Source organism: Petaurus breviceps, unplaced genomic scaffold, assembly GCF_028583685.1.
Source record: "Petaurus breviceps papuanus isolate PSGF00001 unplaced genomic scaffold, PetGlider_PUasm1.0 178, whole genome shotgun sequence".
NCBI classification, from domain to species: domain Eukaryota; kingdom Metazoa; phylum Chordata; class Mammalia; order Diprotodontia; family Petauridae; genus Petaurus; species Petaurus breviceps.
This window is the reverse complement of record NW_027185777.1, coordinates 9323815-9351140: the sequence shown is the minus strand read 5'-3', so window position 1 is coordinate 9351140 and position 27326 is coordinate 9323815. Positions and strand designations below refer to the sequence as shown.

Below are 27326 nucleotides of genomic sequence, written 5' to 3'. Positions count from 1 at the left end.
ACAGGCTGCCAAATATATGCTAATCAGAAAGGCACTACGCTGCGTGTTGGGAATACAGAGACAAAATTTTAAGTCTCTGCCCTCAAGCATCTTACATTCTACTAGTGACAACATATCTATATAGATTTTTTAAAAACTGATGATATTTAAGCAATTGAGACATTTATTATCTAAATAGCTAAGATTTGAACACATTTATGCAATTAAATTTGCTTTTCACAATAACATTTGCTTATTAAAAAGAAAGGTCAAATGCCAATTGGAGATAACCACATATGTTACCTGACTTGCATGATATGTGAATAAAACATGGAGATTTCCAAGGTTATGAAAATGTGATCTACACATCTCAATACTTCCACTACTTTTCACAGAAGATAATTTCCAATTGATTCTCATTTTTCATTACATATAATACAACTTCATTGTAGGACTTGCTGTTGGGAAGATAAGTCCATATTAATGAAAAGTCACATAGAACATCTATAATATAATGAGCGGATGTTCGAAAATAATAAAACTCTTATTTCTCTAACCCTAAACTGCTCATAAGACTTTTCCAGAGGGTCCTATGAGTAACTGTTTTAAAGAATAAATAAAGCTCCATTTATAAAAAGCATCCATTAGATTGCAGATAATGAAAAGGCTCATGTTTAAAAAAAATTGCCCAGGAAGGTTAAATATTTTATCTAAATCCTTGTCTACTATTATTTTTGCTTAACAAAGCCTTATTTCATGGCTTTTTACCTAGACTCCAGATACAGTAGGGAATAGGAATGGGAATTACCAGAATGAGGTCTTGCTTCACTGCTATTAAAAGCCAAGGAACATTTTCAGTCTAAAAGGAAGTTCTTTCATTGGTGGTGAAAACCCTGAATGAAGTTAAGTAGTTGAAGTAAAAATAAGAAAGGGTCACTAAAATGTTTTTTAAAAGACCTAGGATGGGAGTGATTGTCCCCAAATTAGCAATCAAACTAATTCGAACAAACATAAAAGGGAAATCCTGTAAAAAGACACCTAGGGAACTCATAAAACTTTGTTGTGGTGTGACAATGATTCGAAGCAGAGAGATATAGCTAAATATATAAACAGGATATAACCACCCTGACTTAAACACTGCAGAGTGCCCAGATACTCGCAGCATCTCGGTGGTATCAGACCACATGATGAAACTACTCAGAAAAATCTCTGCACGCTTATCTTGCTGGGACATGGCTTTCAAGATTCCAGAGCCAAAGGGTGACCTCTTTGCTGGCTGTGGGGCTACATTGTTTTCCTCACTTGACTTCACCTGTTCAGTCACGGTTTTCACTTGCTGCAAATGTTTTGTATGGATATAGGAATCTTCATTTTCTGAAACAAATCAAATATTTAACAGAGACAATTAAAAAATTATAATATAGGGGCGGCTAGGTGGCTCAGTGAGTAAAGTTCCGGCCCCAGAGTCGAGAGGACCTGAGTTCAGTTCTGGCCTCAGACACTTAACACCCACACAAAAAAACTAGCCGTGTAATCTTGGGCAAGTTACTTAACCCCAATTGCCTTCAAAAAAAATAAAGTTATAATATAATACTTTAAGGTGGAACTTTAATCTATTCTCTATAGACCTGATGGGACATAAGATGACTATTAACTTATTGATGACATGATTTCAATATAATATCAAAATAATTAAACAAACATTTCTTGAGGACCAAGTGGAGGAAAGCACTGGGGGAAATTAAAAAGTTAGATACAACATAGATTTTGACTCTCAGTTTACTAAACCTGGGATACTATAGACAGTCCAACAAGGGGATATAACTCAAATAAGAACAACTATAATAGGGGTGGCTAGGTGGTGCAGTGAATAGAGCACCGGGTCTGGAGCTAGGAGGACCTGAGTTCAGATCCGACCTCAGATACTTAACACAAAACTAGGCATGTGACCTTGAGCAAGTCACTTAACCCCAATTGCCCAACCTTCCCCCCCTCCAAAAAGCAAAAAATAAAAAATAAAATAAGGAAGAACAACATACAACAAAGGTGACAAACATTGTGCTCATGAACAACATGTAACCCACAACACTCCTGAGCACTGCCCAAATCAGATTAAAATGCAATTGGAAAATATTTCACAAAATAAAAATATTATAGATAATGTTAATATGTGGTTTTCTAAATCAATATGCAGCCTGCAAGTATCCTTATCTACTGTTTAGCGACCACCATTTTTAGTTGTTTGGCATCATTGATGTACAAGATTATAGAATAAGTGCATTATTGAGGTGTCGTGGAGGAGACCAAAGGGAAAACTTGTTATTGATAAGGTGAAGGGAGAAGGTTAAAGGAGGAGAAGAAAGAGAAGGCTTTATGACAGAGGCAGCATTTAAATTGAGATACAAAGGGGTAGGAATCCCAAAGGCAAAGACCTGGAGGAAAAATATTCCATATAAAGGGGATACCATGAGTAAGGACACGAAAGCAGAAAAAATCAATTGACAAAAAAGGACAGTTAGCTTAAGGTTTATTGTACATGAAAGGGAGCAATAAGTCTAGCTATTAGAGATAGACTAGAAGAAGGCTTTGAAGGACAAAGAAGTTTTTGAATTTTGCTCGAGGAACAAGAAGGAACTATTGAAGATTATTAAACAGAAAAGTAGCATCATATATAGGCATAAGTATGAATTGGCTTAAAGTTTGTTTCCAGAACATATAAAGAAAGTATTTAAGGACAGGGGCTTGAAATGGAATGAGGCCCCAACAGCTCTACCCTAGGATACTTTGCTTTCCCCTTCCCATTCATTTGTACAGGAGACCAAAAAGAATCTTGGGCTGATAAAAAACTGGAGTACTTCAGATCCAGAATCTTTGGCAGTTTGTTGTAAAGGAAACCCCTAAAAATAATTCCAAACTGGTATAGTTTTGAAATTGGAAATTACACAAGAGGTATAAGGATTTTCTAACCCTGAGTCAGACAAAGGCTTAGACAAGAGATTTTGTTTTCAGTGATCAAGAAGAGACTAAAAAGACAGACTTAAAGTCTGTAAGTACTTCTTAATGGTTGTCCATTTTGTGTTTCAAAAGAGCTGATTCCATGGAGACAACATTTTTCTTTTGAAGATAAAAAGCCTATAATAGCCAAAGTTCTGGAAATACATTCTTAACAAGGGGAGAAAAAGAAGCTAAGAGCTTTTCCTTATCCAGATACTGGTATTTTGAAGGGCATGCTTCCCCTACAAGAACAGAAGCTTAAGTGTTTGGGACCTAAATTGAAAGAGTAATGAAAGAACACATTCTCCCTTTTATGGGGGAGAGGTTAGCACCTTAGCTAAGTGACTCTAGCTGAATTCAAAGGCAGAAAGCAGGGAAAAGGTGTACACCATGCCCAGTAGAAAACATACCTGGAAACAACTAGAAATTACCAAGTGACTGATCACTTAGCATTTACTAGTGTTATTTACTAGTTACTAGTCAACAAGCAACTAAATGTTTACTTTCTACCAAGATCTTAGTGCTAAACACAAAGAAATACAAAAACACTCTCCCTGTCTTCAAGGAATTCATATTTTAATGAAGGTCCCATGCAGAGTCAGTGACCATGACTTGGATGAAGATCCAGCAAAGAAAACTGAGGAGTAAATATTTGTTTTACTCCAGAAAAAAGACACCCTTATCCATATAATTTATGTGAGAAGGAGTACTCAGACAGGTAGGAGAATCAGGAGAGAACAGTGTCTTAAAAACCAAGAGTGAAGAAAGTGTCAAAGAGAAGAGGGTTATTAACAGTATCGAAGACTACAGAGAAGTCAAGAAGGATGAAGACTGAGGAAAAAATATTTCAATTCTACAAGGAAGAGACTGTTGGCAGATTTGGAGGGAATAGTTTCAGATGAATGATGAGGTTGTAATAGAGTTTAAAACATAGCGAGAGGTAAGAAAATGTAGGTACCAATTTGAAACAGTCATCTCAAGGAAGTTAGTCATGAAAGCGGGAGGGGTGTTGAGGATGAAGAAGATATATTTTTGTAGACAGCAGGTATATAGGGAGAGATTGAAAATTAGCAAGAGCATAGGGATGGTAGAAGGAGTAAACAACTGGAGAAGACAAAATGGAATGGGATCACTTATGCATGTAAAGCATGCATAAGTGGCAAGCAGAAGGGCTGCCTCTTCATGTGATACATGGGGCAAAGGAGGAGTAAGTAAGGGAAGGCATCTGAGTGGTGTGAAATAAGGAGGAAGAGAGAAGAGGAAGCACTTGATGAATAGTCTCAATTTTTTCAGTAAAATGTAAGGCAAGGTTGTCAGCTGAATGGGTGAGGAGGAAGGAGACCATTTGAGATTTGAGGAGGAATGAAAAGATTTAGAAGAGCCACTGAGGTGAATGAATTAGTGACTTTATTGCAGGAGTATAAAAGAATTCCTTTCCTACAGTGAGGATCCAGGGGAGATTTGGGTATAAATTTGTAGTGGACCCAAGTGGCATGGTTTCATGATTTTCTCTAGCTTCATTCAGCAGAGTGTGAATGGGAACAAAGGTACCAAATGGTGAGAGTAAGCCAAGACTTGGACTAGGCAGAAAAAGATCTTTAATAGGATAATAGGACAAAGGACTTGATAGAATATAAATGAATTGGTTAATCAAGGGGTTAAGATGGAGAAGGGAAGAGACAAAGGGTTAAGATGGAGAAGGGAGAAGTCAAAAGTAGTCAAAGTCAAAGCAGAGGTGATGGTATTGGAAAGAACTGAAGGAACTAGAAGTCATGGTGGAGATAAAGAACAGGATTATGGATAATGCGGAAGAGGGAAAGGTAGAATGACAAAAGATTATGATCAGAAAAAATGAATTATAAAGTTCATGAACATGAAAGTGGAGAATTTGTGGGGGTTCAGAAGCTCAAGGATATCTCTGTGTGTGACTGGAGTGGGAAAGAGGAGTATATAATAGAAAATGAGTAATTTTAAAAACTTGGATGCTAGGATGTTGAAGGGAATATCAACATGTATGTTGAAGTCCCTTGATATGAGGGCAGGAGTTGAAAAGGAAAGAAAGACGGTAAACCCGGTAATTCATTGAGGTAGAAAGGAGAGTGTCCTGAAAGTCTGTAGCTACCAGAATTTTGATATGGTAATAAATATGGATTGAATGAATCCCAAAGGAAAAGAGGTTACTTAGTGATGACGAAGGAGATAAGAGCCTGAACATGGCAATGGGGAACAAGGAGTATTCCAATACTCCCACTACGACCAATGAATCAAGGGTGTGAGTTCATAACCCCACACTAATGCAATTAGTGCTGGAAAGAGGGGTCAGAGATTTCATGTCATCAAGAGGAAATCAGTAAGATCACTGAATCATAATTTGATAATTTTTTTCTTTCATTTATTCATTCATTCAATCATTTATTCATGAGAATTGTTATTTCTGAAGCCAAGAAAGGAAAAGTCTATACGGCGTGGGGGTGGGGGGAACTGGTCAAAGATGTTTGCAGAAAGAACACAGATCATATGATTTAGAGCTGGAATTTAAAACTGAGAAAACATATAGTCAAACCCCTCCATTTGAGGAGAGGTGAAGGAGCTAGAAGAATGTAAACTGCTTGAAGTCAGACAGTGTTTTCCTTTCTCTTTCTGTGCCTCCAGTAACTTGCATATACTGGTAGTAAATTAATAGTGAATCGAATGGAATGGGGTCCAAAACAAAGCCTTTTGGTTACTTTTGCTGAAACAGCTTCAAACTCTTGCTATCATGTTGCCAGTCCTTAATGGTAATATGCCCCACACAGTCTTAGTAGTGGTTCTCATCTAGGAATCATTTGGACCAGTTTTCCCATTTTATTATGCACATACACACACATATATGTATACTATATTACATATAGTATAATATTATATATGTACATGTTATAAAGATAGATAATATATATAGAAAAGAAAACTAAAATCAAGAGAAGTTAAGTCATTTGCCCAATGTCACCTAGCCAGTTTGGACTGGAACCACTTTGCCTGACTCCCATTCCAGGGCTCTCTACCACATTCTATAAATGATAAATATGTGAATATTAAATTAAGATGAATTTGGCAACCATATACATGTGTTAGGATTGGAGACAAACAGCTTGAGGGAAAAAACTCCAAGATTGTTCTTTCTCTATTAATTGTGGATTAGAGGGCAAAGGGCCCTGTATTTTTCTTCTTAACAGAAATAGCAACATTTTAGAACCAGTCTCTGTATTAGTACACATTGAATAGATCATATCATTTCCTCACATTAGGATTTACCCCCTCACCAGTCACTCTGCTTGCAAAGGCTAAAGGTTATCATTATAATTTGAGTAAAGTTTATACTGACCCAACCCCCACCTCCACAAATCCAAACCACAGAGCTAAGACTTTGATAACATGACTTATCACCAGCATCCTTCTTCTCACAGTGACAGACTAGGCAATAAAATATCCCAAACCCACATCTCATAATTGCATACTCTGTTTATCTCTCCTTGTTACCTTATACTTAGCAATAGTTTGTAAACCACCATAACAACCACCAAGATTTTCTTCCTTCTTTATTATCTAGTAGCTGGAATTTGTAGGGACAGTCCACTTGATTTACAGAGATTTTCTTTGGGAGTCAACTAGGGTCTCTTCCTGCCATGGCAGGAAGATGCTTTTCTTACCCACTTGTATCCTAAACTTTGTGTATCCTTTCCACAAAAAAAAAAAAACCAAAAACATAACCAAGAGAAGCTTCTTGGTGTGATGGTTAAAGAGCTGACTTTGGAGCCAGAAAGACCAGCCTCAGATATATACTCCCTGGGAAAGTCCTTTGCCAAATGGCTACATTTTGAGAAGGTCCTGGTTTGCATGAATCATGAAAGTTTCTTATCTGAGAGTTTCCTATACCAGTGAAATCAAAGTCCCAGTTCCTGTATTTGTCAAATGCTTGGTACTAGAAATACAAAATCAAAAGTGAGAAAGTCTCTGTACTTAAGAACCTTACATCTTACTAAAATGAATCAGGTAAGGGGGTTTGTCTAGGCAGCCAGAGGGACTGTGAGTGGCCCCATGGGACAGTAGATAGTCACATCCTGTCCAGTAACAACAGTTTGAGTGATTTGATAATTGTTCTCTGAATAAGTTGTAAGGGGAGAGGAAAGGGAAAGGAAGAGTGAGAAAAGATGCAGGTGGCAAGATCCTAATGCTGGGTAGGCCCTTTGTGCCCTAATACCCTGGTAGGTAGCTAGAAGGGGTTATTCCTCTAAGCTTAATGAGCTCAATTTGTTAGAGCATGTTTTTTTAAAGGGGGTCAAAAACACAAGTTTGATTCTTTTGTATCCATTAACTTCACCTAGAGAAAAACTGCTCCAGAGTCACAAGTCAAATCAAACTCAAACCAACAATCTCAGAGAACATGGAAGAATATATGGATGGCTGGTCTCAGTGTGATCTATTGTACCATGAGGTATGTGTATGGGGAGGGAAGGGGAAAGATACCTCCAAATCCTTGTCTTCTCACAGGACACCGGTGGAGGTAGGGGGTGGGGTGGAGGTCTGTGCATATAAAGAATAATACTTTAATTTTCAAACATTTATGCAAATAAGCATTCAGTTTCATCATACTATTGACAAAAAGAAATTATCAGGGCACAATTAAGCAGACTCATGGAATATTCCAAGTTACTTTATTTAAGTGATAAGACACAACTGAGATTGTACCTTTAACATTCACAACTCTTTAGTGACAAACGCAATGATTTCAAATACCATTATTTGTAAGTAGGCTGTTTCCATGACTACTGACTAACAAAATACTTATTACTACAAAGTGAGTTTGACAAAAACATTTAACTATGCGTTCTTAACCTTTCTGGGGTGTGTGAATGTGTGAGTGTGTGTGTGTGTGTGTGTGTGTGTGTGAAAGACACAGAGACAGAGAAACAGAGACACAAATACAGAAAGAGAAAGAGACACACAGACTAACGCTTTCGGCAATCGAATGAAGACTCTAGACTCAGAGGAATGTTGGGGTTTTTTATTCATATTGTTGGAAATTGAAGGAAACCCTAAATTCCAATTAGAGATTAGTGACAATTAAGGTTGTTATGCATTCAATTTTATAAAGCCCCTAAAATCCATCCAGAGACTTCTTGGAATAACCAGGTTAAGAATCCCTATGCTAAACATTGCCTTAATTTTTTCTTTATATGCTTGATTTCCAAAGAAAACTTATATTAGCAAATATATTCAATATTGGTAAATATGTTGGCAAAAGGGGAATTCAAGGATGAGTTCATGGACAGAGAGGCTCATAGAAACTAAACTGGGAAATTTTCAATTACATAAAATTAAAAAAATTCTTTCATAAATAAAACCAATACACTTAAACAGAGAAGGAAAATAATTTAATTGGGGGGGTGGATTTTACAGCAAGATCCTCTGATAAAGACCTGATATCAAATATACATAAGAAACGGTTCAATTATATAATAATGATGGCCATTCTCAAAAGAAAAAAATGCTTAAAGGATATGAAAAGGCAGTTCTCAAAGGAAGAAATACAAACTATCAATAGCTATATAAAAATGCTTCAAATCACTAACAATTTTAGAAATACAAATTAAAACAACTCTGAGGTTCCACTTCACATCATCATATTGGAAAAGATGACAAAAAAGATAAAATGGATGGACAGATACATAGGTACACTGTTGGTGGGGTTGAATTAGTGAATGAATTAGTCAAGCTGCTCCAGAAACCAATTGGAATTGGAGCAAAAAGCCACCAAACTGTGGTGTGACCTAGTGATATTACAATTACACCTATGCCCTTATCAGGTCAAAGAAAGACAGAAAGGACCCATATGTTAAAAAAAGAAAGTACTTAGAGCAGCTCTTTTAGTTGCAGCAAAAAGCTTGGGGGAAAGGAGGATGCCTATCAACTGAGGAATGGCAAGATAAATGCTGGATATGAATGCAATGAAATATTGTGCCATGAGATATGACAAAAGGGACTGTTCCAGAGAAACTGGTGAAGAACAAAGTAGGCAGAACCAGAACAATTTATAGAACAACAATGTAAAGAAAAACAACTTTAAAAGACTAGTCTTTTGACTCTGGTCAATTCAGTGAGCATCCACAATTGAAGAGGACTCATAAAGCAGACCACCCACCTCTTGACAGAGGAATTTCTGGATGTGACTGCCATTTTATTACAAGGATTGGGTTTTTCTTTTTTATTTGCAGGAGGGAATTTAGAGGGAAGAGAGGAGCTAGCAATAGGGTTTTTTCCCTTCAACTGATGGTGATCCTCTCTGTTCCTTGTTCTTTGTAACAATTTTAAAAAAAAGAGCTGCTATAAATATAAATTTTGTACAAGTGGGTCCATTTCCTCTTTCCTTGATCTGATTAGGACATAGACCTAGATGTCACATTTGCAAGATAATAGGTATAAAATAGGATCTCAGAGTTGCTTTAGTTTGCATTTCTATAATCTTTAGTAATTTGAAGCATTGTATATAGCTATTGATAGCTTAGATTTCTTTCTTTAATAACTTCCTACTCATGTGCTCCATTTTTAGAGAATGGATCTCATTCTGATATAATTGAATGAGTGCCTAATATATATACACACACACACACACACACACACACACACATATACATATATAATTTGCTAGCAGACCTTTATCAGGGAAGCTTGCTGCAAATATTTTCCCCCCACTAATCTGTTTCCCTTCTCATTTTAACTACATTGGCTTTATTCACAAAAGAACTTTTCAATTTTATGTAATAACAAAAACAAGAAAAGAGAATCATGGAAATTTTTTCAATGTGCAGAAGAAAATAGAGAAGTTCAGAAAGAAATGCCACCAAGGACAGTGTTTAAAGTAACATATTGAGTTCATGATACACTTTTAAAAAGCAAGCTGTTTGTAATTAAAATGCACATTTTCACATATAATTCTCTTTCATAAATGAAAATATCCTTTTTGGGGTTTTTTAAAATTCAGAATCAAAAATTGAAATAAGAGAAAATGGATTATTGTATATTTTAATACACAACAAAGTCTCAATAAAAATCAATCACCTTGAAATGGGGGTATTATTTTAATTCATACTACATATTTCCATTGAACTGGAATCAATTACCTTATTTTATACAATTACAACTTTGAAGAGTATAAATTAAAATACACGTAACCACTTGAAGGGATTCATTACTTGCACTTAGTAGAACCAAACTATAGTATATTTGGAAATTTAGAATCAGACTACATGGGCTGAAATTACACTTCTGTCTGTCAATGAAGTCTGGAAACCTCTCTGAGGCTTGGCTTTTTCATCTTTAAATGAAAATTATTATTTGATGGACCACAAAAGTCCTTTCTAACTTTTAAATCCTTGAGTCATTAGTTGCTTCTTAAATGAAAGATGACTTGCATTTTTAAGCAGCAATGGCCCTCCAAAGAATTTGTAATTTAACTGTAGTACAGAGGGTTCCATTCTATAATCTGAGAGGGAGATAAAGAATTGTTTGCTAATTGTTACTTAAAATCCATTTAATCAATGCTCATAGTTCTAGAAGAGACCACAAAGAGGTCATCTTTTCCAACCACCTGCCTTCAAATCACTCACACTTTGATGAGAAAAAAGTAAATAATAATGATAACAGTAAGAGGCAATTTTGATTCCTACATAAAACACATTCCTACATAAAAATAAATGTGTAGGTTTTATATGATATAAGCAATACCCTGGCCCTGTGATTTCACTGATATCAGGAATTTTCAGATGAGGAAATCTACCAGGGTAAGTTGGCAACTTTCTTGCAATGTAGAGTTTTAGAGTTACTTCCTAGGTCAGTGGTGTCAAACTAAAATAAAAATGGATCCCTCTGAGATAAATATTGACTTAGAAAACCATGAGTTAACATTATCTATGATTTATTGTATTTCTTTATTTTGTTAGACATTTCCCAATTACATTTTAATCTGGTTTGTGGCCCACACTAGGGAGTTTGTGGACCCCATGCAGCCCTTTAGAGTTTGATACCTCTGACCTAGAACACTGAGTGATTAAGTGACTTGTCCAGTATATGTCATAAGTAACACTTGATTCTATCTTGAAAACCAGCTCTCCAATTACAAAGCCAAGTTGTCTCTCTACGGCACATAAAGTATACACATATATAAAGGGCGTGTGATGATATCAGTGTGGGAACTCCCCCCACCAGTTGAAATCTTGACCCTTCTGTAAGTACAGTCTGAAAGTTGATTGAGGAACAGAGAGGTTAAAAGACTGCCTTTAGTCACACAACTAGTAAATGCCAGCAGCAGCACTTGAATCCAGGTCTCCCTTGCTCAAAGTTCGCTCTCCATCCACCATACCACACTGCCTTACCATAAACATATACAGAAAGATATACTATTAATTATAAAAATCTACCCCTCTAGACACCAAAAACCTTGTCTCCTAAGAGAAATAAAATTAAAGAAAAATCATCAATGAAAGAAAGGGAGAGGAAAAGAGAGAGAGGGAGAGGGGAGAAAGAGAGAGAACATACATATAATATATACATATATATGTATTTATTTAGATAGATATAGATTCAGTGCATACAAATCTCAATGTCTGCTTAAAGAAACACATGTAAAGGGACTTATTTATATCCTTTTTCCATCTATATGAGCTTCACAGATTACATTTCTCCCAGCAGATAATTTTTTTGGCCGATAATCCAAAACCTTGAGCCAATTTTAAGAGTGTATCATTTTGGCTACACTTTTGAAGTTGGCTTAAAAGTCAATTTTGTTTATAATCCAGGAAATGGTCAATAGATTTTTGTCTGAAGGAAAAAAAGCAAAAATCCATTCTTAGCCATTGGCCAGCCAGAAGTTGACTGAATAATTAAAATTATAAGTGCGTAATTTTTAAAATCTTATGACAAAGTCCCCTCAATAAATTCTTTTAATGAAGATTTGTTCACTATCTTCTTTTAAATTTTTTTTACTTTTAAAAAATATTTATTTCAACATTCTGCCTTCTCAGCTTTAGCTGGGTGAGTCTTAAAGGAAGCTGAGAACTGAAGAGACAGTCAGGGAAGAAGTGTATTCCAGGCATGGGGGCCATCCAGCCCATATGGCAGCAAATAGAAACAAAGTAGGAAACAGATTGAAGAAGAAAAGCCATGTCAAAAGTTGGAGGAATTCCAAGGAAGAGATTAGAAAAGTTTATTGAATTTGGAAATCTAGTCTTGTGACCTGGGGGAATGTAGTTTCTGTAAATAAGAGGCCAGAAGCCATACTACAAGGAGAAGGAAGATTGAGTAGGTGGTGAAGAAATGGTGGGTGGAAGTATAGACTAGACTTTCTTAAAGTTTAGAAATGAAGGGAAAAAGAAATACTGTATAGTATAAATAGTTTAAGGGGAAAATAGGGTGTAAAGTAGGTGTTCTTAGAGTAGATCAGACCTGAGCATATTTGTAGGCAGAACAGTTACTAGAGAGATTGAAAATGAAGGAAGAAGGAAAGGACATGAACATGATTGAGAGCAAGGTCTTGGAAGACAAAGGATAGGGTGGTATTAGGGATACAAGGGACGGTGTGGCCTCGACTAGGGGACAATTCACTTCAACCTTTGGAACTCTGTTTAATGCATAATTTCAGAAAGCTGATAGTGAAACACACCTCCTGCCCCCAACAGAGAGGTAATGGACTGGAGGTATGGAACCAATTAAAACACATTTATTAAGCACCTGCTGTATGCCAGACATTGTGTTAGACACTGGAGATAGAAAGTCAAAAACGAAACCATGAGACATGGCCAAAGTGGTTATTTGTTTTGCTAGAGGAAGGAAGTAAAACTGGGGGTGAGGGGGCAGGGGATGGTGGGAATGGACAGTGAGACACTAAAAAAAAAGGAGAAAATATAATTTTTTAAAAGAATGTTGGGGTACATGGAAGTTGAGAGTACAGTTGGGGGCTCAGAGAGAACCAAAATTAGCCTTCTCTACTGTGGAAAGTATGACGTAGAATCATTGAGAAATAGACACATATAGAATGGTAAGAATCAGTGGCTAGTAGAGGTTCACTAGCATGAATTTGGAAAAATCCAGCAGTGCAGTTTTATGACTTCCTCCAACTGCCCTCTGCTGTCCCTTCCATACTTGAGATTCAAGATGAGCAGAAAAGAACTCAACAGAACTATCACTTCTGTCATTCTGGACACTGTGTCTCATGCAGAATACGGCTACGCTGACTTTTTGACAGCTGAGTCACAGTGGTGAATCACATCGAGTTTGCAGAACAGTGAAATTTTCATGTCTTTTTCATGTGATCTGCTGTCTTGCCATCTCATACTTGTGAAACCCTATCACAGGACTTCATATTTCTCTCTATTTAATTTCATCTTCTAAGACTCTGGATATCTTTTTGAATTCTGCCTTTGGTGTCTGTTAGGTTTACTAGTGATCCCTCGCAGTTTAAGGTCATCTACAAATTTGATAAATGTGTGATCTATGCTATCATATAAGTCACTGAAAAAAGATAAAAGGGCACATGGAGATATGTGCAGTCCTCTACCAGATCCTCTCCAAGTTGACATGAACTTGGTATAGCCTGGTTTTCCTTTGGATCTGGCCAATCAATCATTGCCAAATCCCCCTAAGTGTCTTAACATCTAGCCCACATTTCTCCATCTTTCTCACAAGAAGAATGTGTGATATTGTCCATTCCTTTGCTGAAATCTAGGTGTAATGTGACTACAGTGATAGAGTCTGACAGAAGAGAATAGGGAGGAGAAAGAGAAAAAGAATTTATTAAATGCCTACATATCAGGTATTGTGCTAAGCATTCTACAAATATTATCTCATTTGAAAATGTAAGTCTGGCATGATCTCTTCTTGATGCAGTCATGTCCTTCCAGATCACTGTTTCACCATATTTATAGTAATTCATGACAGAATTTTGCCAGAAACTCACTTAATGTGTAGGTTTTATCTTCACCTTCTGTCAGTGATCTGGCCAGATGACCTTTTCTCTGTTCTTCCAACTCTCATCTTTGCACAGACCATTTCCATGACAGGGATGCATTCTCTTCTTTACTCTTCTGCTTATGATGCAGCTCAAACACCACATTTGTGCAGGGAACCCTTTCTGATCTTCTCCCCAGTGTCCACTACAATTATTAGTCCTTCCAATGCTACGTTGTATTTAACTGCTTTATCATTTGTTTTGCTTCATATTTATGCCATGTATATTTCATATGTGGTCATCTCTTCCATTAGAATGCTAGTTCAGTACAAGCAGGAGTTGTTTCATTCCTTGTCTTTGTAGCCTCTGTGCCTGACATGTAGTTACCATGTGCATAATAAATACTTTTTAACTGATTGATCAATGCCACCCTTTTCCTGTTTTTGGAAACTGGAATGATATTTCTCCTTCCTCAGGCCTGCAGTTGCACCTAGCCTATCCTCCATTATTTCAAAGATCAACAGGAGCTCAGAAGTCACACCTGCCAGGCCTTTCAGTGCCTTCTCACAAAGTTCATAAAATCTTGATGGTTTGGACTTATATAAGGGAAGGTAATTATGGTCTTACTATCACTTATCTTAGGTTTCAATTCCTTGTTAGCCGTATTTGCTCTAGCCTTCCTAGTCCAAAGATCATTTTCCTTGGCAAACAATAGAGAAGCAAAATGAAAGTTGATTGGGCCCATCTTTTCTCCATCATCCATCATTATTGTCACACCCACCATCCTTCCAGAATCTGTGGAGAGCCTTCTTTAATCTCTTCTGGGCTGTCTTCTAGCTTTCTTCCTACCTCTCTGACTGTTCCTTCTCAAACTCTGCCACTGGGTCATCACAGGATTATTGATTTAGAGCATGAGGAGCTTCAGGAGACACTTAGGTCAAGTCCTTTATTTTTCAGATTGCAGTTTGCTCTGTTACAGAGAAAATGGAGGGCCATGGAGGTCAAGTGATTTGTCCGTGGTCAAATAGAACACATAGGAAGTATCCAAGATAGGATTTTTACTGAGGTCCTCTGATTTCAGAGCCAGTGTTCTTTCCACTATATCACACAACTTTACCAAGAGGCTCATCTCTCTTCTCTTGGTCCCTAAGTGTAGTGTCTCCAGCCACCTTCTTTTGTCCTTATATTCTCTCCTTTAGTGATCTCACGGTTTCCAGTGGCAGAAATATCATCTCTACTCAGATGACTGCCATGTCAATGTATTCATCCTCAGTCTCTCCCCTAAACTCTAGTCCCACCTTCTAACTGCCTACTGGATATTACCACTGGTCCACTGGCACCTCAAACTCAACCTGGTCAAAGTTAAATTCATGATCTTCTCCCATTAAACTGGTCCCTCCTCCCAACTTCCTTATTCCTGTTAATGATACCACCATTTCTCAGTCTACCAAGAACAAATGTTTCACATCCAGTTACCAGATCCTGTTGATTCTACTTCCTCATTGTCTCTTGCATACTAACCCCTCCATACTGGCACTGACATCAGTCTAGTTCAGGCCCATCATCATGTCTCACCTGAACTATTTCCTAAGTGTCCTACTTTATCTTTCTGCCTTCAGCATGCTTCTCCAATCCCCATCTATCTCACATATAGTTTTTCAAAATAATCTTAATGCACATCTGGGACCTTATCACCTGCCCCTCCCATCAGCCCATAAAACCTTCTGTATCTCCTCATTGCCTATAGAATATTAATTCCTTTCTTAAAGGCATGACTAGTGAGGTAGTTTAGGGGGACATTGTAAATATAGCATCAATAGAGTTAAGCACAGTACTTAACAGGTCTCTGTCCCTGTGAGCACAATCAGGATATGTAGGCTCTATAATATTATGGTTAGATGGATAGTAACTGGTTGGAAGATCAAACAAAAGAATGATCTTCACATAGCATTTTGTTTTATATCTAACATACTTAAACATAGTTTTCAATATTACATGATATCTGTACATGGGTCTTTTACAACTACTAAGTTCCTTGAGAATGGCGACTGTATCTTCTCTATATTTGGCATCTCTCTCAATACTTAGCAAAATTCTCTGAAAACAGTAGGTACCTGTTGAATTTAATGTAAATTTTTAAACTGCCCCTGTACCTCACATAGTGCCTTGTAAAAAGTAGGACTTCATAAATACCAGTGAATGGCTAAATAACAAAGCTAGAAAATGTCCAGAGGCACTCACCAGAATAATGAGAAGATTCAGAATCATAGCATATTGAGAAAAGTTATTGCTTTTGGAAGGAATACCCTGGAGAACAAAATTCTTAGTAGAGAAGAGCTAGCTATTTTCAGATAGTTGAAGGGTTATCATGGTGAAGAATGTTTTGATCTATTCTCTGTTCTTCTGGAGGGCAGAGCCAGGACCAATGGGTGACAACAACACAGAGGCAAATTTGAACACAATATAAGGAAGAACTTAGCATTTAGTACTTTCCACCTCATGATATAGTGAATTCCCTGGAAGTATTCAAACAGAGACTAGATCACAGCACCTAAGTGGGTCAGGGAACCCATGGATGTTATTGAAGTGGGGACATTTTCTGATCAGTCAATCAACAAGCACTTGTAAAGTACCTACTATGTGTTGGTGATAAAAAGATAAAATTAAGGAATTCCCTGTCCTCAATGATCTTACATTCTATTCTTCCATCTGTGATCTAATAACTCAATGACTTCTATCCTCTTCTGAAGGACTATAGTGTAGCAGAGATAAGCAACAATGCCTTTGGTCCAAATGGAGATACTGTAATTTTAAAAATCAAATACAAAACTTTCTAATTCCATTCCCGGGAAGGGTAAAATTTCAAATTATTTTCTCAGCTTTGCTTCTTTCAACTCTAAAAATTTTTATTTTTTCTCTTTGTACCTATAGTTTCATCTATCTAAATCTCTTTGGGAAGTAGAGAGAAGATCTGTTTTGGATAGAACTCCATTTTGATCTCTGAGATCTCTCCAAATTTAAATTCTTTGATTCTGTAACATATAATTATTCATATAAGGTCTACAAAGGAAATAAGCATTAAAATCCAAATTCTTAGGAATTCACACTGTCAAGTAAAGCACAAAAATAGTCATGTGGTTTCCCATATATGGTATGGGTTTTCAAAACAATTTTGTTTTTACAGATGAATCTATATGTTTCAATAGAGCTATGGTCACACTGATGTAGATACTTCTGGTACAGAATGATTGGATTATAAATTTTGAACTACATAATCAAGAGAGTTTAATTTTTACAGTGCCTGGATAAGAGTTAAGTTTGTAAAATTAATTGATAAGTATTTATTTAGTTTATTGGATATTGCCAGGTACATATAACATTTCACTTATGTGTAAGGAAAAAGAATCTAAAGATGATTTGAAAAATTGTGGTATTGGTAAGAGTTTTTTTTTTTACAAGGGAGAAGTCTAGAATTACTCATAGCACAAAAATTATACTAAATGGTGGGTTATTAATCCCATTCAAATTATATTTACAAACCAGGGAAGCATTCATATATTTACAAGATTCAAAGAATAAAAGTTTAATAACAAATCAAAATCTACTTCCAAGTGAAAAATGGAAATCCTGTCAATTCCTATAATAAAGACATGCTTGTGATGTTCCAGGTTAGATCAGAAGTTCCTAAACTGGGGTCCATGAACTTGGATGGGGAAAAAAATTACATCTTTATTTTGATATATTTGGTTTCCTTTATAATGCAACATATTTTATTTTATGCATTTAAAAACATTATTCTGAGAAGAGGTCCACAGGTTTCATGGGACTACCAAAGAGTTTCATAACATCACAAAGGTTAAGAACCGCTAGGTTAGGTTAAAGTGCTTTATTAAAAATAGGCCCAATTCCTATATTTTCCAATCCATGTCACACAAGTAAAAATTCTGTTCCGTAGTTATAGACTGTAGCTCTAATTTAGCATCCTATGTTGAAAATGTATGCTATTTTTCACAAGAGGAAGAATAAAGGGTACATGATTCAGCAAAACCTGTCATTATTTCTGGAAAAAATTGAAGTGCATGCTTACCAAAAGTAGGTTACAGAAAGGGCATGTTTGCCTGAGCTGGTGTTAGCATTCATTCTAAAAGCCCTAAATTCAGTTTTAGATCATTCTCTGGTACTACATAAATCACATAAATTAATAGATTAAAAAATTTTAGAAATGGAAGGATCATATGCCAATAAATCAAAATCCCTGTTTTACAGATGAGGAAACAGAGGCCCAGAGTGATACAATGACTTATTCAAAGTCTCATTGGCAGGACTTGGACCAAGGTCCACCAAATCTAACTCCATCACTCTTTCCACTGGACCACTGATATCATCTAGTCCAATATTCTCATTTTACCGATAAATCCAAGGGAGAAAAATTAATTTGTCCAAAAGCGCATAGTATTGGAATCCAGGTTTTCTAATACCCAGGTCAAGAACTTAACTTTCATCTTTGAAGACCTTTAAACAAGAAAATGTGATAGATGATATGATGATATACTTAGAAAATCCTAGAGAATCAAATAAAAAAACGACTTGAAATAATAAACAACTTTAGCAAAGTTGCAGGATATAAAATAAACCCACATAAATCATCGGCATTTCTATATATTACTAACAAAGCCCGACAGCATTTAAAGATACTGTAGACATTATAAAATCTTTGGGAGTCTACCTGCCAAAACAAGCCCAAGAACTATATGAACACAATTATAAAACACTTTTCCCACAAATAAAGTCAGACCTAAATCACTGGAAAAACACTAGCTGCTCATGGATAGGTTGAGCTATTATATTAATTTACTTATTCAGTGACATACCAATCAAACTACCAAAAAATTATTTTGTAGAGCTAGAAAAAGTAATAACAAAATTCATCTGGAAGAACAAAAGGTTCAGAATATCAAGGGAATTAATAAAAAGAAAGGAAAGGAAAGGTGACCTATCCATATCAGATCTTAAATTGTATTATAAAGCAGCAATCATCAAAACTGCTTGGTACTGGCTAAGAAATAGAGTGGTGGATCAGTGGAATAGATTAGGTACACAAGGCATAGTAGTCAATGATTGTAAACACTAGTAACCTAGTGTTTGATAAATTCAAAGTCTCCAGCTTCTGGGATAAGAACTCACTATTTAACAAAAACTGCTGGGGAAACTAGCAAATAGTATGGCAGAAACTAGGTATAGACCAACATCTTACACTGTATACTAAAATAAAGTCAAAATGGGTGCATGGTTTGGATATAAAGATTGGTATTATAAGCAAACTGGGAGAGCAAGGAATAGTTTACCTGTAAGATTTATGGAGAATGGAAGAATTTATAACCAAACAAGGGAGAGAGAACATTATGAAATACAAAATGTATAATTTTGATTACATTAAATTGAAAAGTTTTTTGCACAAAGTCAATGCAATCAAGATTAAGAGGGAAGCAGAAAACTGAGAAAGAATTTTTACAACCAGTTTCTCTGATAAAGGCCTCATTTCTCAAATATAGCGAGAACTGAGTCAAATTGATACTAATACAAGTCATTCCTCAATTGATAAATGGTCAAAGGATATGAACAGGCAGTTTTCAGAGGAAGAAATTAAAGCTATCTATAGGCATATGAAAAAATGCTCTAAATCACTATCAAGTAGAGAAATGCAAATTAAAACAGCTCTGAGGTATCATATCACACCTATTAGATTGGCTAATGTGACAAAACAGGAAAATGATAAATACTGGAGAAGATGTGGGAAAATTGGAACACTAATACATTGATGGTGGAGTTGTGAACTGATCTAACCATTCTGGAGAACAATTTGGAACTATGACCAAAGGGTTATAAAAATGTACATAACCTTTGACCCAGCAATGCCACTTCCAGGTCTGTATCCCAAAGAGGTCATTAAAATGGGAAAAGGATCCACATGTACAAAAATATTTATTGCAGCTCTTTTTGTAGTACCAAAGAACTGGAAATTGAGGGGATACTGTAATAGTAATGGCATTTAAAGATTCCCCTGTATTGGCTTGGTTTTTGGTTTGATTGTGTTAAAACCCAGAGCTTGTTAATCCCACCTGTGGGATGGACTTGTTGACGTGAAAAGAGAGTCCTGAACTGGGAGGAGCTGGTGATGTAGATTTGGAGAGACACAAGAGAGAGGCAGAAGAACTTTTTGGAAGGAGCACTTGTGGAGGCAGAGAGAAACTGAGAGGATTGCTGAGAGCCACTTTGAATTGCCCTGGACTTTTGAGACCTGCCCCCAGAGCTGCCAAGGACTGAGGAGACATGACTGTTTTGCTGGTACTTTGTTTTGATGTTGTTTTGCCAGATTTGTCCACTGATGAAAGACAGTCCTGTTGTTGAAGAAGTCCTGGAACCTTTCTGTTGGTTAAGAGCTCCTGAGACTGTTCTGCAGACAGAGAGTGAATACTGTCCACTGGTGAAGGACAGTGCTGTTTTTGCAGGGGTCTGGGAACCTTTCTGTTGGTTCAGAAGCCCTGAAGAAGGATTTTCTTGTTGTACGTTTACAGAAATCCTGGGAGAGGGTTTTGCTAATGTTTTCAGGGGTCCTAGGACTGTTCTGCAGACAGAGGATGAATTAATGAAGAGACTGGCAACGTATCTTGTGGCCTTGCTAAGCTTTGTCTCCCCAGGAACAAAGATTGCTGAGAACTTGCCATGTGTCAAGATGAAGAAAAGACCTCCATTTGGGTATTAAGTGCTGTGCTTAAACTTGTTGTAACTCTGGGGTAGATTCAATTGTGATCCAGAGGTGGGGAACTTTTGACCTTTTTGTGTTCTATGGTTGAACAAATGAATGTACTTTACTTATGATTGGAAACTAATCTCCATTTGAGAAGAGGGGCTTTGTGATGGACTAAATGAAGGTACAGCCTAGGGGTGGAGTAGTATTTAGAACAGGGACTTTGTAATTGACTGAATGAATGTAAAGTCCTGGGGTGGGGTAGTACTTGGAGATTATTTAATCACACTTAGTAAATGCTGTATTTTGAATGATGTCATATTTTGATCTTCTCTTTTCTTAATTTGTCACTGAATAAAATGGAGAGCACCTATGCTGGTATTCTGAACCTTGGGAAGTTGCCTTTGCTTGTCATTACATTACAGATACCCATCAGTTGGGGAATGGCTGAGTAAGTTGTAGTATATGAATGCAATGGAATACTATTGTGCTATAAGAAATGATGAGCCCAGGCTTCAGAAAAACCTGGAGAGCCTTTTATGAACTGATGCTGAGTTAAGTGAGCAGAACCAGGAGAACATTTTACACAGTAATAGCCACATTGTGTGATGACTAACTTTGATAGACTTCTCTCTTCTTACTAGTGCAAGGATCTAAGACAGCTCTGAAAGACTCATGATGGAAAATTCTGTCCACATTCACAGAAAGAACTATGGAGTCTGAATGCAGATCAAAGCATATTAGCTGCATGCTCTCTCTCTCTCTCTCTCTCTCTCTCTCTCTCTCTCTCTCTCTCTCTCTCTCTCTCTCTCTCTCTCTCTCTCTCTCTCTCTCGTTTCTCCTTTCTCATGGTTTCTCTCATTGGTTCTAATTCTTTTTTACAAAATGATTAATGTGAAAATAGGTTTAATATGAATGTATATGTAGAGCCTATATCAAATTGCATGCTGTCTTGGGGTGGGGGGAGTGGAAAGATGGGGAAGAAATTTGGAACTCAAAATCTTGTGGAAGTGAATGTTGAAAACTAAAACTAAGTAAGATTTATAAAAAAATAATATTTTTTAAAAATAAAATATGATGGAAAAGCTTTGATTTCTTGACTCTAAAAGAAATAAAGTCATAGGATTGGTTTAAAATAAATTAAAAGATAGAATTTTTATTTTTGCAATTAATTTGCATTTCTACCCATTGATATTCTCATTACATATGTTTTTAGATAGGAAACTGGCAACACAATCAGATCTAAATTAAAAATATGTAGATTCTAGGGGAAAATGACAAATCAAGGCTGATTTTGCTTTAATAAAAAGGTGATCATGGAAGAATAAAACCAATGTCAAGTAGAACCAAGGGCTCAGTCCTTACCTGTAACTTTATATCTATAAGAATCAAGAAATCAGATCTCTTTCATCATGTTTTCTTGTCTTAAAGGTCTTCAGGAATGAAATTATTATTACTATTGAGAAATTTGGGAAAGTGATCTGGGACATATGCAATTAGCAAAAAATAAGGTGAAAGAGTAAAATAAACAGGTTATATTGACTTCAGAAGAGTAAAGGCTTAAGGAGGGTAGAGAAGGAATTGTCTTCCAATGGCAAGGGATCAAGATTTCAGACATCAGTAGTATGTAGTGGCTCCAAATACTCTTTCCCTCAGGAGTACTCTTGACCCCTCAATAGTGGGATAAGATCTCAGAAGTTCAGCTACAAGATTGTTAATAAGCAGAATCGGTAATATAAGTAACTTCTAACAAAGCTCATTTTAAAGAATTCCATACACACAAAAGAAGGTCAAAAGCAAATTGAAAAAAGGATATTGGATATAATAAACTAAGACCATAACAACATACCCCAGTTTTTCCAATGAAAAGACAAAGAAAGGGGCAGCTAGGTGACACAGTAGATAGAGGTCCTGGGGTCAAGACAACCTGATTTCAAATCCAACCTCAGACATTTACCAGCTGTATGAAAATGGACAAGTCACTTAACCCCAATTCCCTCAAGAAAGAAAAAGGAGAAAAAAGAAAAGACAAAGAATATTGGAAACAAAAGAGACTTTAGAGAAACCTAAATAGTGAAAAATCGGTGATCATGAAAAACCAAATTTAACTTTCATAGGCAGAAAAGCATGCTGGTGGCATGGAAAAAGTGTTAGACTTAGAGTTGAGGAAGTGAGTTCAAATTCCCCTTCTGCTGTTTCCTAATGACTTTGGGGCATGGCACTTGGCTTTTCAAAGCGGGTATTGTTGTTGTTGTCATTGCTGTTGTTGCTTTAATCTTGTAAAATGAAGGGGTTGGACCAGATGACCTAAAGCTCTCATTCATTATTCCTGACATCAAAGCCCACCAGTCCCATCATCACCACCATTAGCATCATCCACAGGCATCCATCATTGTCTCCAATGTTCGAGGCACTGTTTTATGTGCTCGGGATAAAAGAAAGGCACATTCTAACACAGGAGACAACCTGCACACAGTCATGCAAATACAAACTGTGTACAGTGTAAACGGGAATCATCTCGAGGGTCACAAGAAAGGCCTCTTACAATGGGTGGGATTTGAACCGAGTCTTCAAAGAAGCCAAGTGAGCCAGAAGGCAGAGGTGAAAAAGACATTCCAGGCATGGGGGACAGTGTAATGGGAATGGCAACTTGGAGGTCTTCCCCTCCCCTTAATAAGCCTGGGGGAATTTAAATCCCTTCCCTGCTTCTTGAATAAACTCTGCCCTCTAATAAACTGAATGTGGTCACATGGAGTCTGTGGTAGGAGGAGTTTGCTGAGGGGTGGAGCAGAGCCCACAGGAAGCTGGGAGCCAGAGCTAGACTAGATGGTTGGGAGGAGAGCAGGCTTCTGAGGGAGACAGACAGACTTGTGAGTAAAAGGTGGGTTTCTTGCCACCTTCTGTGACAGGCTTGTGTTGGTTTGTGGGAAGGCTAAAGGATGTTGTGGCTCTCTGTTATGTTGTGGTACATTAACTTCTATGTTGCAATGATAGATTCAGTTTCCTGGTGTGGAATTTCATTTTCTGGTGTCAGAATAAATGTTTTGCTTCTGTCTTATTTATGGAGAGTCTGTTATATTTTTCAATCAAGCACTATGCAATTATATTTATAGTGACTGTGGGAGCTGTGGATATTGCAAGGGTGCTATAGACAGTCAGTAAAAAGTTACAGAGTCAGGAGATGTCTTAGGGACAGCAATATATGTAAGATCCTAAAGGAAGCAGAAGAGAGTAAAATGCAAGTTAATTTTGGAGAAGAGAAGACTGAGTGAGAAGAGAGAAAGGAATGGACATCATAGTGAATATGTGAAGGGTACGTTACAAGAATTAGATTTGTTTTCTTGCCTCCCAAAGACTAAATCAGAGGTAATGGTTGGAAATTGTAAAGAAGAAAATTAAGTCTTGATATAAGGAAAAACTTTCAAACAGTGAGAGATACCAAAAAATGGAATGGGCTACTTCAGGAATTAGTGGATGCACATCAATGGACATCTTCAAAGAAAGGTTTCATGACCCCTTGTCAGATTATTTGTATAGAAGATTATTTTCCAGACTGTAGTTTAAACTAGATGCCTGTGTCTTTACTTTTTACTCTGAGATTTGGTGAATTTGGGGAGGGGGGTCTATTTGAAAAGTAGCTTATTAATTAAAAATCTAATCTGGTCAAAAGTCCACTAGAGTTTGTTTGTTTTTATTAAACCTAGTCAGAACTTAGCTGGACACATCCTGGTGCTTGGTAATTCTTAAGAAGCAGTGACTAAGGTCCCTGCAGCCCATAATCTAATCTTACTGCAAATCATTGCTTATTTCTTGGGATACAGGTGGGGGAGGGGCAGGGGTTGGGACAGAAATCCTACAAGTGATGAGCTTTCCCTCCAAACTTCCTTCTTCTAGAAGGGGAGGATATGGAAGGAAGCATCCTCCTTCTTAGTGTGGTGCTTACTGAACACAGTGTTCTCTGGGCTGCTCCGCCCACTTTGGGACATGTTGCATAAGACCTAAGTCAGAAATCACACACTGCTTACTCATTCTAATTGTTCAACAAGTTCTTTCTTAAAGAGAAAGAAAAGAGACACTCTATGTTAAGCAACTGATACCTACTGGAGCCGGTGCTCTAACTCGCTGTGCTACCTGGCAGCCCCGGAAGAGGCCTTTCTTGTCACCCTCTAGTATTAGTCCCTTCTTTCTGAGATTACTTCCCATTTTCACTGTACATAGTTCAAGCCTGGAGGAGCCCCATACTCATACCAGTGTTTGCCCTAGTTCTCTCTGTTCTTTAGTCTTCTGACTGGGTTCTGTCATAGCAGGATATTGAAGTCACAGACAGAACACACTTCTGCTTTCCAATACCTTCTCCTTCATAGGGTTGCAGGCAGAGAGGAGTTGGGCAATGAGGGAAGGGGCAGGTAGAGTTGAGTTCTGCTGCTTATTGTCACAAAATAGTGGGGTAAGAGCAAGGTCAGGGAATGCTCACAGAAACTACAGCAGCAAAAAGAAAACTGCTGAGTGGATACCCAGTCTGTGCTGCCCTGCCAGATCATAGAGATTGTTGGAGAAGGAAGTGTTTTAAGGATGAGGTGGAAGCCTTCTATGCTATTTATTCATCAGGTTGTTACCAAGGTATCTGTGGAGACAGCTGAAATTCCTTATCTTTTGTGCATAACTCTTATTTCAGGGAGATTTGAAAGATTATGAAGATCAGAAATAATGTCTAGTCCTCTATCTTTTTGGTCAGGTGATCCAGAAGTCACCTCAAAATAATGTCTGCTTCTGCCAGCGTGGTATTAGAATAAACATCAAAGGGGCATCTAGGTGGCACAGTGAATAGAGCACTGGCCCTGGAGTCAAGAGGACCTAAGTTTGAATCTGGCCTCAGACACTTAACATTTACTAGCCTTGTGACTTTGGGCAAGTCACTTAACCCCAGTTGCCCTGCCTTCCTCCCTCCAAAAAGAAAAAAAAAAAGAATAAACATCAAAGTGCAGCAATCCTGGAGCTTGGGACTGGAGGATCCTAGTCTGTCTGCAGGCAAGCTATGCCATGGATATGAGTGGTCAGGCACTGGAGGGGAAAGCATATGGAAATTCAAAATGGAATCATCTTCCATTAAGTGGGTACAGCCTGCTCTCCCTTGTGAAGTACTAGAATGCTTTACGATTGGGGAGAGGAGAGGGAATAAGGTGTGCACACTCTCTTTGCTGCAAAAATAAGAGGGGTGTAGTACAGGGGCCTCCCATGAAGAAAGGAGAGAATTAGAAGCAACCTAAAGATGTGAAGGACTTGACAAAGACATTACAGGAAAGCAGAGCTCCTCTTCACAAACACTGCACTAATGCATGCTATGGTGCCTGGAGGATTGGAGAGAGTCTGTCATCTACCCACAATGCAGTTTCTAGGGTAGGATGATCAGGACTTTATCCAAGGGCACCAAAATGCAGATCATACATTCTCTTCTGCCTCTCTTTGCTGTCCCTCACAGAATGACACACTGTCTTCAGTTTCCATGTGTTTGCTTCCTCCCATGCCCAGAGTGTTCACCCCCTCATGTCTGAATCACAGAATCCCTCTTTCAAAAGTCTGCTCAAGAATCAACTATTTCCCAAGCCTTCTGTTTTTGCAGTCCTATATGCTCAGATCGAGGGCATTAAGGCAGAGAACAAACACAAAGTGCCTTCGGGATCATAAAAGACAGATTAAACTATGTCTGCAGTTAATTCAGTTCAATTTGGTTCAAAAATATGTGTTGAGTGCCTTCTGTTTGCACAGCAGTGTGGTAGGCTTTTGGGAAGCTATATCACCAAGTTCAAAACTTTGAAGTCACTCCTCTCTATGCTGTCACGTCTCAATTAGTTGCCAAGTCTTATTCATTCTGCCTCCTAAATGGTCTTCTCATGTCAAATCTCCCTCCTCTTTGACCTAGTTGCTAAAATGAGGTTCCCAAAGAATAGGTTGGGAAGGCTATGCATGACATGATTTGGGTAATGGCCAACAAATTATGATACATGAATTATGGAGTATTACTGAACCATAAAACATGACAGATATGGAGAATTCACAAAAGCATGGGAAGATTTGTAAGAACTGATGCACAATTAAATCAGGAAAACAACATAAACAAGACAAATGATATGAACAGAAAAATAAGAAAGATAATAAGATCAGTGTGTTGTAAGTATGATGATCAAATTTGGTCCTGGATAAAAGAATTAAGTAAATGTATCTCTCTCCTTTTATTGTATGAAAGATGAGGGAATGGGGGTATAATATAATACACATACTATTACATACAACAATAATTTAGTTGCTTTTGTAAAACTGTTTTTTTCTGTTTAAAATCTATTAAAAGAGATGATTTTCTGAATGGGCAGGAGAGGTACATTTGGAAATGAATATGACTTTAAAATAAAAGGTGTCAGGCGGCTAGGTGGTGTAGTGAGTAGAGCGCTGGCCCTGGAGTCAGGAGAACATGAGTTCAGATCTGGCCTCAGACACTTAACATACACACACACAAAAAAAAACCTAGCCGTGTTACCTTGGGCAAGTTACTTAACCCCAATTGCCCTCCAAAAAGAAAATAAAAATAAAAAAAGGTGTTATGATAAAATAAAAGGTGTCAATAAAAAGAAA

The 27326-nt window shown here is 37.3% G+C and overlaps 1 protein-coding gene across 1 annotated transcript in view; it reads right to left on the bottom strand.

The window, feature by feature from the left end:
• Positions 1-557: 557 nt before the first annotated feature.
• The window catches only part of TMEM236 (transmembrane protein 236), a 44073-nt gene continuing 17304 nt past the window's right edge, over positions 558-27326 (bottom strand). The window contains exon 4 of the mRNA XM_069086092.1: positions 558-1353. Coding sequence (XP_068942193.1) covers positions 839-1353 — 515 coding nt within the window. The 3' untranslated portion in view covers positions 558-838. The remainder of the gene's footprint in view (positions 1354-27326) is intronic.